We start from the raw sequence: 12,369 nt of genomic DNA, 5'->3' as shown, positions 1-12,369 counted from the left end.
GCCATCGGGAAGTTGGAGAATTAGTGGAGATTCAGTCAGTGAGTCGGTCAGTGAGGGCTTTTATTTTTTTTAAATATATAGATAGATATATTTAGGGCTTGTTATATATAAATATATATTTAGGGTTAGGGATAGAGATATATATATATATATATATATATATATAGATATAGATATAGATAGATATAGCTATACAGAGAGAGACAGACAGACAAGCTGATATACCCGGCTTCGCCCGAGTTAATTTGGTACTGGTGTTCACTCGGAAAATCTTATGAGTCGTGGTTACTTTAGTGATACCGAGGAGAAACATATGTTCACCATTTTGCATAGTTCTCTGCGTTACCCAGCAAACACCACAGGGAGGTAACCATGCGACATTTCCTTTTATATAAATAGACATCGGGAAGTGAGAGAATTGGATTATGTACATAAAATTTGGCCGCTAATTCTTTTGCGCATAGAATTGAATAATGGAGTTGGGACCCATTAGCTTTTCCTATTTATAAATAATCAATGCTCGTGCCAAATTTCACTTTTCTATGACATTGGGAAGTGAGAGATTTAGATTATGTACGTAATATTTCGACGCCAATTCTTTTGCGCTAGAATTGAATAATCGAGTTGGGACCCAATTACTTTTCCTATTTTGGAGATAATCTATGCTTGTGCCAAATTTCATGTTTCTACGACATCGGGAAGTTGGAGAACTCCGTCAGTCGGCGAGTCCCCGTCAGTCGGCGAGTCCGTCAGGGCTTTCGTCTTTTTATTTATATATATATATATATATATATATATATATATATATATATATATATATTATATATTTATTTAGGGTGTGTTCAGACGAGCGTGTTTTCGCGCGCAGAGAAACGCGCGCCTATTAAAACCATGTATTTCCTATGAAGTGTTCATTATCCGTGTGTTTACTGCGTGTGAACGTGCGCACCATAGAAAAAAGGACGTGCGTGGCTGTTTGGTCCATACTGCGCTGATCTTAACATTGGCTCCTCTGGGACACGCAGCACGGGAGTCCGGTCGTGTAACCGACCCAATAGACAGCAATGTATTTTTTTATGCTAAGCCTAAATGATTTCCCTTTGCATCAAGCACTCCATGCTGTGTTCCAGATGTGTATTGTTGTAGACACAAATAAACAATGTGCATCTGCGAACTTTGTGCAACCTGTTATAAGTGTCTGGGTCAAAACTGTGCATTGTCCGTGCGGGTGTTCCCTGTCATTTTTTCTTTATTAGTGTAGGTGCTTTTTTGTTAACATTTTTCTTTTTTTTTCAATTAATTTTTGTTTTTACTTTGTCCACAAATATATTGTATGAGTATTCTGTTATATCTTGGAATTTTTCATACCATTCTCAGATGATTATTTCTGGAATTGTCGTTTTTTTGCTCACAGGCAAACATGCGCTCAAGAAAATGCCTCTGTCTATAGCTTGCTATCCTTCTGGTTTGCATTCATGCTTAGGTCCCTACTTGATGTGCCCACACATTTAGGCTATGGCAACCTTCTTCAAGGCTCTCATTCAAGAATGTCTGATCCAAAACTCTGGTAACATTGTGTCAGAGGTAGCATTCATTTTTTTACAATTTCTAAAGTAAGGCCGCCTGCAGACGAGCGGAAATCCCGCCGCGGGATTTCCGCCGCTGAAAGTTTGCATAGGAGTGCATTAAAATACGCACTCCTATGCAGACGGCCGCGGTTTGGCCGTGCGAAATCTCGCGCGGCAAACAAACCGCGGCATGTTCTAATTTTCTGCGGGGCACGCACTCACCTGGCCGCCGGTTCCGGTCTGCGCATGCGCCGGCTGCGCGGTAGCCGGCACATGAAAGAGCAGGGGCCGCCAGGCGCGGGTGAGTACGCGCTCGTCCCTGCAGGCGCTCGGGTCGGATCGCGCGGCGAGAATTCTCGCTGCCGGATCCGACCCGCTCGTCTGCAGGCGGCCTAAAGCTGGTGGGACGTGTTCGCTAAAGCTTTCATGATAATTCTGTTGACCAGAGGATGTTTGGTGCACAAAGTATTGTCTTCTGCTACACAAGCCCATGGCTTTCATAGAAAGGCTAATTTAGACCTGCCTCTTTGCACTTTGCCTTGCAGGAGTCCTACTCAGTGCCATTTCATACTCCGCAGATGAGTTCACAAAGCATTGTGAATAGAGATGAGCGAGCGTACTCGTCCGAGCTTGATGCTCGTTCCAGTATTAGGGTACTTGAGATGCTCGTTACTCGAGGCGAGCACCACGTGATGTTCGAGTCAATTCCATTTCCTTCCCTGAAAGTTTTGCGCCATTTTCTGGCCAATAGAAACGCATGGAAGGCATTACAACTTCCTCCAGTGACGTTCCAGCCCTATCCCACCCCCCTGCAGTTAGTGGCTGGCGAGATCAAGTGACCTCCGAGTATTTAAAGTGGGGCCGCCCGCGGCTCGCCACAGTCACACACTGGGAGAGATCAGGGACAGTGCTGCTGCTATAAGGAAAGTGTTAGTGTAGGATCCTGTGTACAAGAACCCCAACAGTCCTTCTTAGGGCCACATCTGACCGTATGCATTACTGTTGTGGCTGCTGGTAGCAGTTTTGCAAATTTATTTTTTTTTGTTTATCGGGTGTGCAGCCCTATTACAGCTATAGCGTTCTCAGGCTGCAGTCTGTACTACATAGTATAGGGACAGCGTTGCTGAGATAGGGAGAGTGGTAGTGTAGGATCCTGTGTACAAGAACCCCAACGGTCCTTCTTAGGGCTACCTGTGACCATGTGCATTTTACAGGTTGTCTGATGGGAGTTGTAGTCCATCACTATTGCACAGCTAGGCCTGTTTGCAGCCTTCCGTATAATTTTTTTCTGGCTGCAGTTAGCGTTACAATACCGCTGTCAGCCTCCAACTGTACGCCAATAATTCCAAAATTTTTTACACCGCTCTGTCTGCCGTCAACTTCATGCACCGCGTACGGCGACAGCCCCTCATAGAGGGAAAGTCATATACACGCTGTATAGCCGGTATTATTTTTCAAAAATTTTTTTAAAATAAAAGCTCCTTCTTATGGCTACCTGTGACTGTGTGCATTTTACAGGTTGTCTGATGGGAGTTGTAGTCCCACACTATTGCAGTTTGGCCTGTTTGCGGCTTTCCTGACTTTTTTTCTGCCTGGAGTTTGCCTTACTATACCGCTCTCAGCGATAAAGTCTACGCACATAATTCCAAGATTATTTACACCGGGCTGTGTCTGCAGTGAATTAGAGACGCGCAGCATACGCAGACAGCGACTGATCGAGGGAAAGTGATATACACAGTATATAGCCTGTATACTTTGACCAAAAAAACAAAAAGCTCCTCAGTTGGGCTACCTTTGACTGTTTAAATTTTACTGGTTGTCTGGTGGGAGTTTTAGTCCATCACTATCGCACTTAGGCCTGTTTGCGGCCTTCCTGACAATTTTTTTCTGCCTGGAGTTTGCCTTACTATACTGCTCTCAGCGACAAAGTCTACGCACATAATTTCAAGATTATTTACACCGGCCTGTGTCTGCAGTGAATTAGAGACACACAGCATACGGCCACAGCGACTGATAGAGGGAAAGTGATATACACACTATATAGCCTGTGTTCTTTTTAAAAAAAAAAACCCCAAAAGCTCCTTCGTTGGACTACTTCTGACCGTCTTCATTTTACTGGGTGCCTGGTGGGAGTTTTGGTGCATCACTATTGCATTGCTAGGCCTGTTTGCGGCCTTCCTTCCATTTTTTTCTGCCTGGAGTTAGCGTTACGATTCCGCTCTTTGCGTGAAAGTGTACGCATATAATTCCATAATTATAGCGGTCTGTGTCTGCTCTATTTGTAATCCACCATGCTGAGGGGTAGGGGTCGAGGATGTGGACACGGGCGAGGATGCGGAGTTCCAAGTGAAGGTATGGGCACAGGCAGAGTTCCTGGTCCAGGTGTATCCCAGCCGGCTGCTGCAGTATTAGGAGAGAGGCAAGTTTCTGGGGTCCCCAGCTTCATGTCACAATTTATGGCTCCACGTGGTAGACCTTTATTGCAAACAGAGCAGTGTGAGCAGGTCCTGTCGTGGATGGCAGAAAGTGCATCCAGCAATGTATCGGGCACCCAGTCTTCTACGCAGTCCACTGCTGAAACTCTGAATCCTCTGGCTGCTGCTCCTCCTTCCTCACAGCCTATACTGCTGCTACAAAAATGGTACTGGGGTCTGCATATGCTTCTGCTACAAAAATGTTACAGGGGTCTGCTGATACTGCTGCTAGAGAAATGTTACTGGGGTCTGCCAATGCTTCTACTACAGAAATGGTACTGGGGTCTGCCTATACTACAGCTAAAAAATGTTACAGGGGTCTGCTTATACTGCTGCTACAGAAATGTTCCTGTGGTCTGTTTATACCTTTGCTACAGGAATGTTACAGCAGTCTGTCTATACTATGGGTGCACTAAGTCTTCCCATCGCGGTGTTTTACCTATGTAGCACAAATAATACAGTGACTGACTAGGCCAGAATTGCTGGCCGAGGCCATGTTGCTTGGCGGGGCGAAATTCTCCCATGGTTGGGCACTCCGATTTCTTCCTGTGTAATACCATTTTTGTGCACTTACAGCATAGGCTAGGCCAGGGAACTCGGACTGCCCCTTCCAGTGTTGAGCTATCTATGTTGCGACACATGGATTTCCCATTGCTATGTAACTCAGGGCACCTTGGGTCACAAAGGTGAAGGCTTGAAACCGAGCCTGACCCTGGGCCTGGTCATGGTGTCTTGGTTTTGTAATGCCACCTCCTCCTCCCGCTTGGGGTCAAGGGATCAGCAATGCGCATCATGTATTTTCTCTCGTGTTACCACAGTTATCGGAGAAACTTGTTTGGGCCAAAGGAGAAGAGCGTAACTACATTAACGTTACAGGGGTCTGCCTATACTTCAGCTGCAGAAATGTTACAGGGGTCTGCCAATACTGCTGCTACATAAATGTTTCTGGGGTCTGCGTATAGTTCTGCAACTAAAATGTTACTGGGGTCTGTCTATACTGTTACTACTGAAATGTACCTAATACTGGGCTCTGCCTATACTGCTACGGAAATGTTACTGGGGTCTGTCTATACTGTTACTACTGAAATGTTATTAATACTGGGCTCTGCCTATACTGCTGCTACGGAAATGTTACTGGAGTCTGTCTATACTGTTACTACTGAAATGTTAGTAATACTGGGCTCTACCTATACTGCTGCAACTGAAATGTTACTGGGGGCTGCCTATACTGTTACTACTGAAATGTTAGTAATACTGGGCTCTACCTATACTGCTGCAACTGAAATGTTACTGGGGTCTGCCTATACTGCTGCAACTGAAATGTTACTGGGGGCTGCCTATACTGCTGCAACTGAAATGTTACTGGGGTCTGTCTTTACTGTTACCACTGAAATATTACGAATACTGGGCTCTGCCTATACTGCTACTGAAATGTTACTGGGCTCTGCCTATACTGCTGCTACGGAAATGTTACTGGGGTCTGTCTCTACTGGAACTACAGAAATGTTACTGGGGTCTACCTAGACTTCTGCAACATAACTGTTAGTGGGGTTAGCTTATACCTTTGCTACAGGAATATTACCGTGGTCTGTGCATAGTATGGGTGCACTAAGTTTTCCCATCGCGGTGTTCTACGTATCTGGCCCCCCCAAAAAACCCAGACTGACTACGGCATGCAGTGTGGGCCGAAGCCAACCTGTACTTTATCTCACGTTAGCTCAGCTACCCGGGGCACTGCAATGGGATTTATTTATGTACCGTCAGTGGGTTCCAGGGAGCCACCCATGCTGTGGGTCCACACAGACTTCACATAGCGGAGTTGTACCTGCCTGTGACTATGAAAAAAGGCCAGCCTGACTAGGGCATGCAATGTGGGCCGAAGCCAACCTGTATTTGATCTCACGTTAGCTCAGCTATCTGGGGCACTGCAATGGGATTTATTTATGTACCGTCGGTGGCTTCCTGGGACCCACCCATGCTGTGGGTCCCCACAGACTTCACATAGCGGAGTTGTACCTGCCTGTGACTATTAAAAAAAAACCCAGTCTGACTCGGGCACGCAGTGTGGACCGAAGCCAACCTGTACTTTCTCACGTTAGCTCAGCTATCTGGGGCACTGCAATGGGATTTATTTATGTACAGTCAGTGGGTTCCAGGGAGCCGCCCATGCTGTGGGTGCGCACAGACTTCCCATAGCGGAGTTATACCTGCCTGTGACTATGAAAAAAGGCCAGACTGACTAGGGCATGCAGTGTGGGCCGAAGCCAACCTGTACTTTATCTCACGTTAGCTCAGCTATCCGGGGCACTGCATTGGGACAAACAAGAGGAGCGATACAGCGCTAATGAGACGTTCACAGCTACGCTAGCATTGGAGTCCGCTCTAGGCCCGCGATTGCTGAGGGTTTGTGCAGAGGCCTATGTCCTGGGTGCAGTGAAAGTCTGCTTCCTGCCTACGATTGCTGAAGCTGTTGGCCGAGGCCTATGTCCCAGGGGAACTGCAACTGCGCCAGGTTGGGGCTGTGCATCCTTTTTCCTGGCTAATCCAGTCATTGGCACGGTGAAAGGAAAGGTAACTGATTTACTGAGCCCGTCGCAGATGAACTAGCATCGAAGTCCGCTTCATGCCCGCGTTTGCTGAGGGTGTGGGCTGAGGCCTATGTCCCGGGGGAAGTGCAAGTACGCCAGATTGGGGCTGTGGAGCTTTTTCCTGCTAATCCAGTCATTGGAGCTGTGAAAGGAAAGGTAACTGATTTAATGAGCCCATCGCAGATGAACTAGCATCGAAGTCTACTTCATACCTACGATTGCTGAAGCTGTGGACCGAGGGATATGTCGTCGGTGCGGTGCAAGTCTTCCATGTTTGGCCGCTCTGATTTATTTATTGTTCATGTCTTGGGTTGCCTAGGACCCACCTATGCTGTTGGTGCACACTTAGTTGCCATCGCGGTGTTTGACCTGTCTGGCACAAAGACACTGACTGACATGGGTAGGGGGCAGAGTGCAGATGGCTTTCCCCTTGTGGTGTCGATTGAGCTATGCGACACCTAGACAGAATTAATACTGTGTGGGCACATGGATTCCCCATAGCTATATAACTCATGCCCACATTTGCAGCTCCTGACGGAGGTGGCACAGGATTGGAATGAAGATCGAATGTCAATTTCTCATCGATTCTCTACAGCATTGTGGGCTATCGCCCCGCCCCTTTTAAAGAGGGTCGCTGCCTGGCCCTGCCAACCCTCTGCAGTGTATGCCTCCGGTTCCTCATGGCAGAAGCATTTATAAATAGACATGAGGGTGGTGTGGCTATGCAGCCAGCGTGTGCCATGAGGGCAGCTGAAGGCTGCGCAGGGACACTTTGGTGTGCGCTGTGGACACTGGGTCGTGCAGGGGGTTGGGCAGCATGTAACCCAGGAGAAGAGGCAGTGGTGTGTCCCGCAGGCAGTGCTTGTCCTTGGTTGGAGGTAGTGTGGTGCTTAGCTAAGGTGTGCTTTGCTAATGAACGTTTGTCCGAAGTAAAAATTGTTGGGAGGAGCTCACTCTTGCCGCTCTTGTGGCTTAATAGTGAGACCTGGGAGCCTGAGATGCAGCCCAGCATGTTGCCCCTCGCCTGCCCTATCCGTATCTGTGTCGTTTCCATCACTTTCGTAGGTTTTGAAGATTTGCACAAATGAAAACCTTAGCGAGCATCGGCAATATACAAAAATGCTCGAGTCACCCATTGACTTAAATGGGGTTCGTTACTCGAAACGAACCCTCGAGCATCGCGGAAAGCTCGACTTGAGCAACGAGCACCCGAGCATTTTGGTGCTCGCTCATCTCGAATTGTGAAAAATGACACACATTTCCTAATAACCCTCCATCAACCATGATTGATGAAGCGGTGTTTCGCAGCAGGAGAAATAAGTCCCTGTATTTTTGCTACAAAAAAAGATGCAAGTAGAAGAAATGTTGGCAAAGCTGCCCTTGCCTATGTAGTTTGGATGCATCATCCTAAGCACACACCATTGTTTATATAGTGCTGTGTATATCACCTTATCTTGATCTGCAATATATATTCCTTCCTTCAAGATCTCTATTAGTGCCGTTTAGAAAAATGGCCCATCATAGCTCATTTCACAAGTTAGGATGAAGCAGCATAAATGCTGCTACTGTTACAAAGTTTGGATAGATCTGGCCCGTTCTCAACTTGTCAGTAAGTAGCACCATTCCCCAAAGTGCCCACTTGGGCGCTCGCAACACTCCTTTTAGTCGTTGTTCACAGCACATCCTTAGCACACCTTCACAATATTGCTTCGCAACAACCACATGGTGTTCGGAATTTGGGTTACTTTATGGGAGCGGATATGGCCCTTCGGACACGATCCGGGGCGCAAAATAATTTGCGGTGGATTTGAAAGGTTGTAAAAGATCGCCCAAACGCGCAGTCTTTGTTCTTTAGTCGATCCTCATTACAACCTTTCTGAAATTAAGATATCCATTTTGTAGCATGTTCATTGCGTACAGTTGGAGTTTAAAAGACTAAGAGAAGACAAGTGTTGTATCCCGAAGATAGGGGTACATCTCAGTTTACCTAAGTGTCGCCCACAAAATGGTTTCGCCGCCCAAAGTACCGCTTGGGCGTGCGCCTCAGCGCCATTAAAAACAAAGTGTAACTGAACTGCGACGGCCCATACATATATAGAAGACACCATAGGAGGAGTCAGGCGTGCATATGGCGTCATTATTGTCTGCCCCACCCTGTGTAAAAGGCGCGCGAAACAGGCGTCTGAATGTAGCGCGAAAGCAACACCCGGGCGCCATTTTGAGCTAGCTTATTACAGCAAGCAGACATGCTAGGACGAGCCTCCCCTCTTGAACGGCGCGAAACTCGCCTTCTGGTCCAGATGGATTACGACGGGAGGCTAGGGCCCTGTGCACATCCCAACAGTCACAAGACTGAAGTGTTGAGACAGATTTCACAGGCGATGGCAGCATGGTTTAACACCATGCCGAGCCAGCAACAACTCCAGGAGCACTGGAGTGACCTGAAAACGAAAGACCCGATCCGGGTGCGGCGCATCAGGCGGGAAATTCGGCAGCAGGAAGAAGGTAAGTTTTTGCGTTTAAGAATGTAGTCTGATTGGCGCATGTGACTTTCTGTTGTGAAAGTTTCCTACCTTTTGTCAGCGACGTTTTGGCGCATGAATTATGCGCACAAACGCATGCTTACAAACACACATGGGCTGGAACATCAACATTATAGTGAAAGTGCCATACAACACACACAAGAAACAACTTATGTTTCATGCCAGCCTCCACAAATTAGAAGCAGTAATTGGCTAATTAATGCTCTAGACCTTTTACATTGACTTCTCCCCCCCCCCCCCCCCCCCAAAAAAAAAAAAATGTTTTAATCTGCACTAGGCCTCCTGATTTTGTCTTTTGTGGTTTGCCCATGTGCTTTTGCTATTCCATGTATATAATGAAGACACTTGTTACAACTGTGCTATACAAATTTTACGCAAAGGTATGCATTTAGATGTCAAACCTTTTTTTTGTTTTTTTTTAACTGAAAAATTTAAAAAACCGCTTTACCACCAATATTGATTGTGTACTTGCTTTTTATCCACTCAGACGAAACATCACAAAGGGCTGGGCGACGCCCTGCAGCGGCAACGGCGCTGAGCCAAGAGACCCAGCCCTCAAATCCACCACCAAGTGCCTTAGAGGGACCCTCTTGTAAGTTTCAAGGAGGATAAGCTTAAAATGAATATTCAAAAATGTTTGCTGTAACAGTTTGCTTATAGGATTTCGCCGCCTTTGCAGCTTGGGAAAGTCCGATTCCTTTATCGCCGGAGGTTTCCCGAGAGGAAGTCCCTCGTCTGAGATCTCCACAGCCGGTGGTGGATTTGGCTGCCCGCCTCCTCTTTGAGTACCGCCCTGCTACAGGTAATTGAAAAACACAGCCGCTTAAAATATATAAGCTGCAGCTGCACTTTGTACCTGTGTTAGCATATTTCAGATGATTGTTAGTTACAAACATGTACTTAGAAGTTGCAGATATATGTATCTGCAAATGGGTCGGCTGCACACGTTCCTTGGTAGTATTTTAACAATTGCAAGTGTAGGCCTGCATTTTGCAATGGCAAGAAGCTCTAGTTTGAGTACATTATATCTCTGCAAACCTTGTCTATCCACTATTGTAGTTTAGAGTCACGCATTTCAATACTTTTGATGTGTGAAAAACTTAACCGTTGCAGAAACTGATGTATGGTTTCACAACTCATTTTACAATTACCAACTTTTTTTAATTAAGTATTTGTATATTGAACTTTTTCAACTTTTTCTTTTACAAATTTCAAACATATTTCAAGCACATTATACGTTTTTAATGTACAAAACTGTTTCCCTCCCAATCCCTCCCTCCACCCCCCTCCCTTGGTCTCTCTCAACGTTTAGTCCAGAATATGTAATTGTTTCAAAATTCGGAAAGTTCCAACTTGTGTTTTAACAAAGTTCAGAGAGGGCTTTAACAGTGAATGTCCATTATAACTCAATAATAATTTTCCTTTTTATTCTCCTGTTTTTCTTCCTCCAGGTAAAGGTAAAGTTGTTCCTGCTCAGCTCGGGGGAAAGAATATATATTTCTGTCAGTTATTTGATCTCTCTCTCTCTTCATACTCCATCCCTCAAATCATCACGTGGCATATTTTCATTGTTTTGTTGCCTTTGTTTTGTATATCTGCTTTTTCTCATTTAATAAACCATATTTTTTTCAATTATTTCTTTTTTCCTGATGTTTTCATTTCCTTCCCCCTCCCCCCTTCCCTTCTTCCATCGGATCAAATACCATTTTTGTGGATGTCGACCCACACGGCTTTCCACACCACTCTCCATACGAGTCTTCTCTATCCCACTGTCTGGCTTAGATTTGTCCGGGTTTGAGCCTGTATCCATCTAAGCCATATATCGTAGTACTTTTGGCTCGTTTTGCGCTTAACGTAAATATTTTTTTCCCATGGGAGTATTTGGTTCACTTTGTTTTTAAATTCGCCTATTATGGGAGGGGGGGCGCCCTCATCCAGCCAGTGCTGTGCAATCGTTTTTCCTGCCAGGTATAGTAACCTGCCTACTGCTATTTTTTCGTTTTCGTCTAGCGCTAGGTCATGCGTATACCCCAATGTACACACAAATGGTGTGAGATCCAAGACTATTCCAAATGTTGCGTTACTTGTATCGCATATATACACACACATATATATTTAGATGAAAAAACGATTTCATCTAAAACAGTGGCAAGTGAATTGCAGGGAGGCATTACAGTACCTTCTGCTGAGAATTCTGCACTGGACAGCTCCCTGCTATTACGAAGCCTGGATTACTTATGCAGGGGAAAGGATCAGCACTGGACAGCTCCCTGCTAAAACAAAGCGTGACCGGCGTCTCGGGAGCGAGCACGTCGGGCTGAAGCAAGCGCAGGGAGAAGAAGCGGCGGCCATCTTTGGGAAACTTTTTATAAGTTCATGAAACGCCAGAACTGTAAGTAGGAACCGGCTTTAAAAGCCATTTACATTGGTACTTAGTAATGTATGCTGAAGAAGGGGGACTGGGCAAAAAAAATATTTCACTGCTGCCTCGAGACATCTCCTTTAACTACATTACTTTGCCTGCTCTCATTAGGATCCTTGTCTTGTCCCCCTGCTGGAGGTTCACAGTACTGCATCTCTTCCTCCTCACATGTTGTGCCTGCTAGCTGTATGCCGGTCAGTGAGCTCCCCTGCACTTCTGTGCCCTCTTTCTGCTGCCCAGGGCTCCGTGCTTCCTCCTCTCTGCCCCTCTTTCCCCTGGCATACCTGGCCAGCTTCTTCACAGTGTCCATGCTGCTGCTGCTGGATGGCCTCGGTATGAGTGATCTCTCACCTTCATGCTGGCGCCGCCATTTTGGATTTGCCGGCCGCCTGCTTCTCCCCACTTTCCTTTGTCCTTGCCGCGGACCATCACCTCCGATGCTGCCAGCGCTGATTCTGCCGGTCTCCGCTGTCCCCTGGCTCTGTGAGTATCTATTTTTGAGCGGTTTGGGACCCGATAACAGGGTTTTAGACAGGATTATGCACGGAGCTGTGCTGAGGTGCTGCTGCTCACATTGCCGGTCAGGCTCCGCCCCCCACAATTACCAACTTGAGCTATGCTAAAAACCATGTATTACTTACATCACCCACGTGTATAAATTCATAATTACTGCAGTCAGTTAAAGGAATGACATCTGTTTTCTCCACAAACAACTTCACAAGATGCTCTTCTGCCTTTGCCTTGGCAACGTCTATGTCAAAATATAGAGAGATA

The 12,369-nt window shown here is 46.2% G+C and overlaps 1 protein-coding gene across 1 annotated transcript in view; it reads left to right on the top strand.

Annotated features, from left to right (window-relative positions):
• The window catches only part of LOC136620969 (synapsin-2-like), a 291,219-nt gene extending 280,433 nt beyond the window's left edge, over window positions 1-10,786 (top strand). Inside the window, exons 5-7 of the mRNA XM_066596108.1 lie at window positions 9,661-9,765; window positions 9,853-9,975; window positions 10,625-10,786. Of these exons, the coding sequence (XP_066452205.1) occupies window positions 9,661-9,711 (51 nt within the window). The 3' untranslated portion in view covers window positions 9,712-9,765; window positions 9,853-9,975; window positions 10,625-10,786. The remainder of the gene's footprint in view (window positions 1-9,660; window positions 9,766-9,852; window positions 9,976-10,624) is intronic.
• Window positions 10,787-12,369: the final 1,583 nt, after the last annotated feature.

This window comes from Eleutherodactylus coqui, chromosome 3, assembly GCF_035609145.1.
Source record: "Eleutherodactylus coqui strain aEleCoq1 chromosome 3, aEleCoq1.hap1, whole genome shotgun sequence".
In the NCBI taxonomy this organism is placed as follows: Eukaryota; Metazoa; Chordata; class Amphibia; order Anura; family Eleutherodactylidae; genus Eleutherodactylus; species Eleutherodactylus coqui.
Note: the sequence above shows the minus strand (reverse complement) of the source record. Positions and strands in the feature narration are given on the sequence as shown.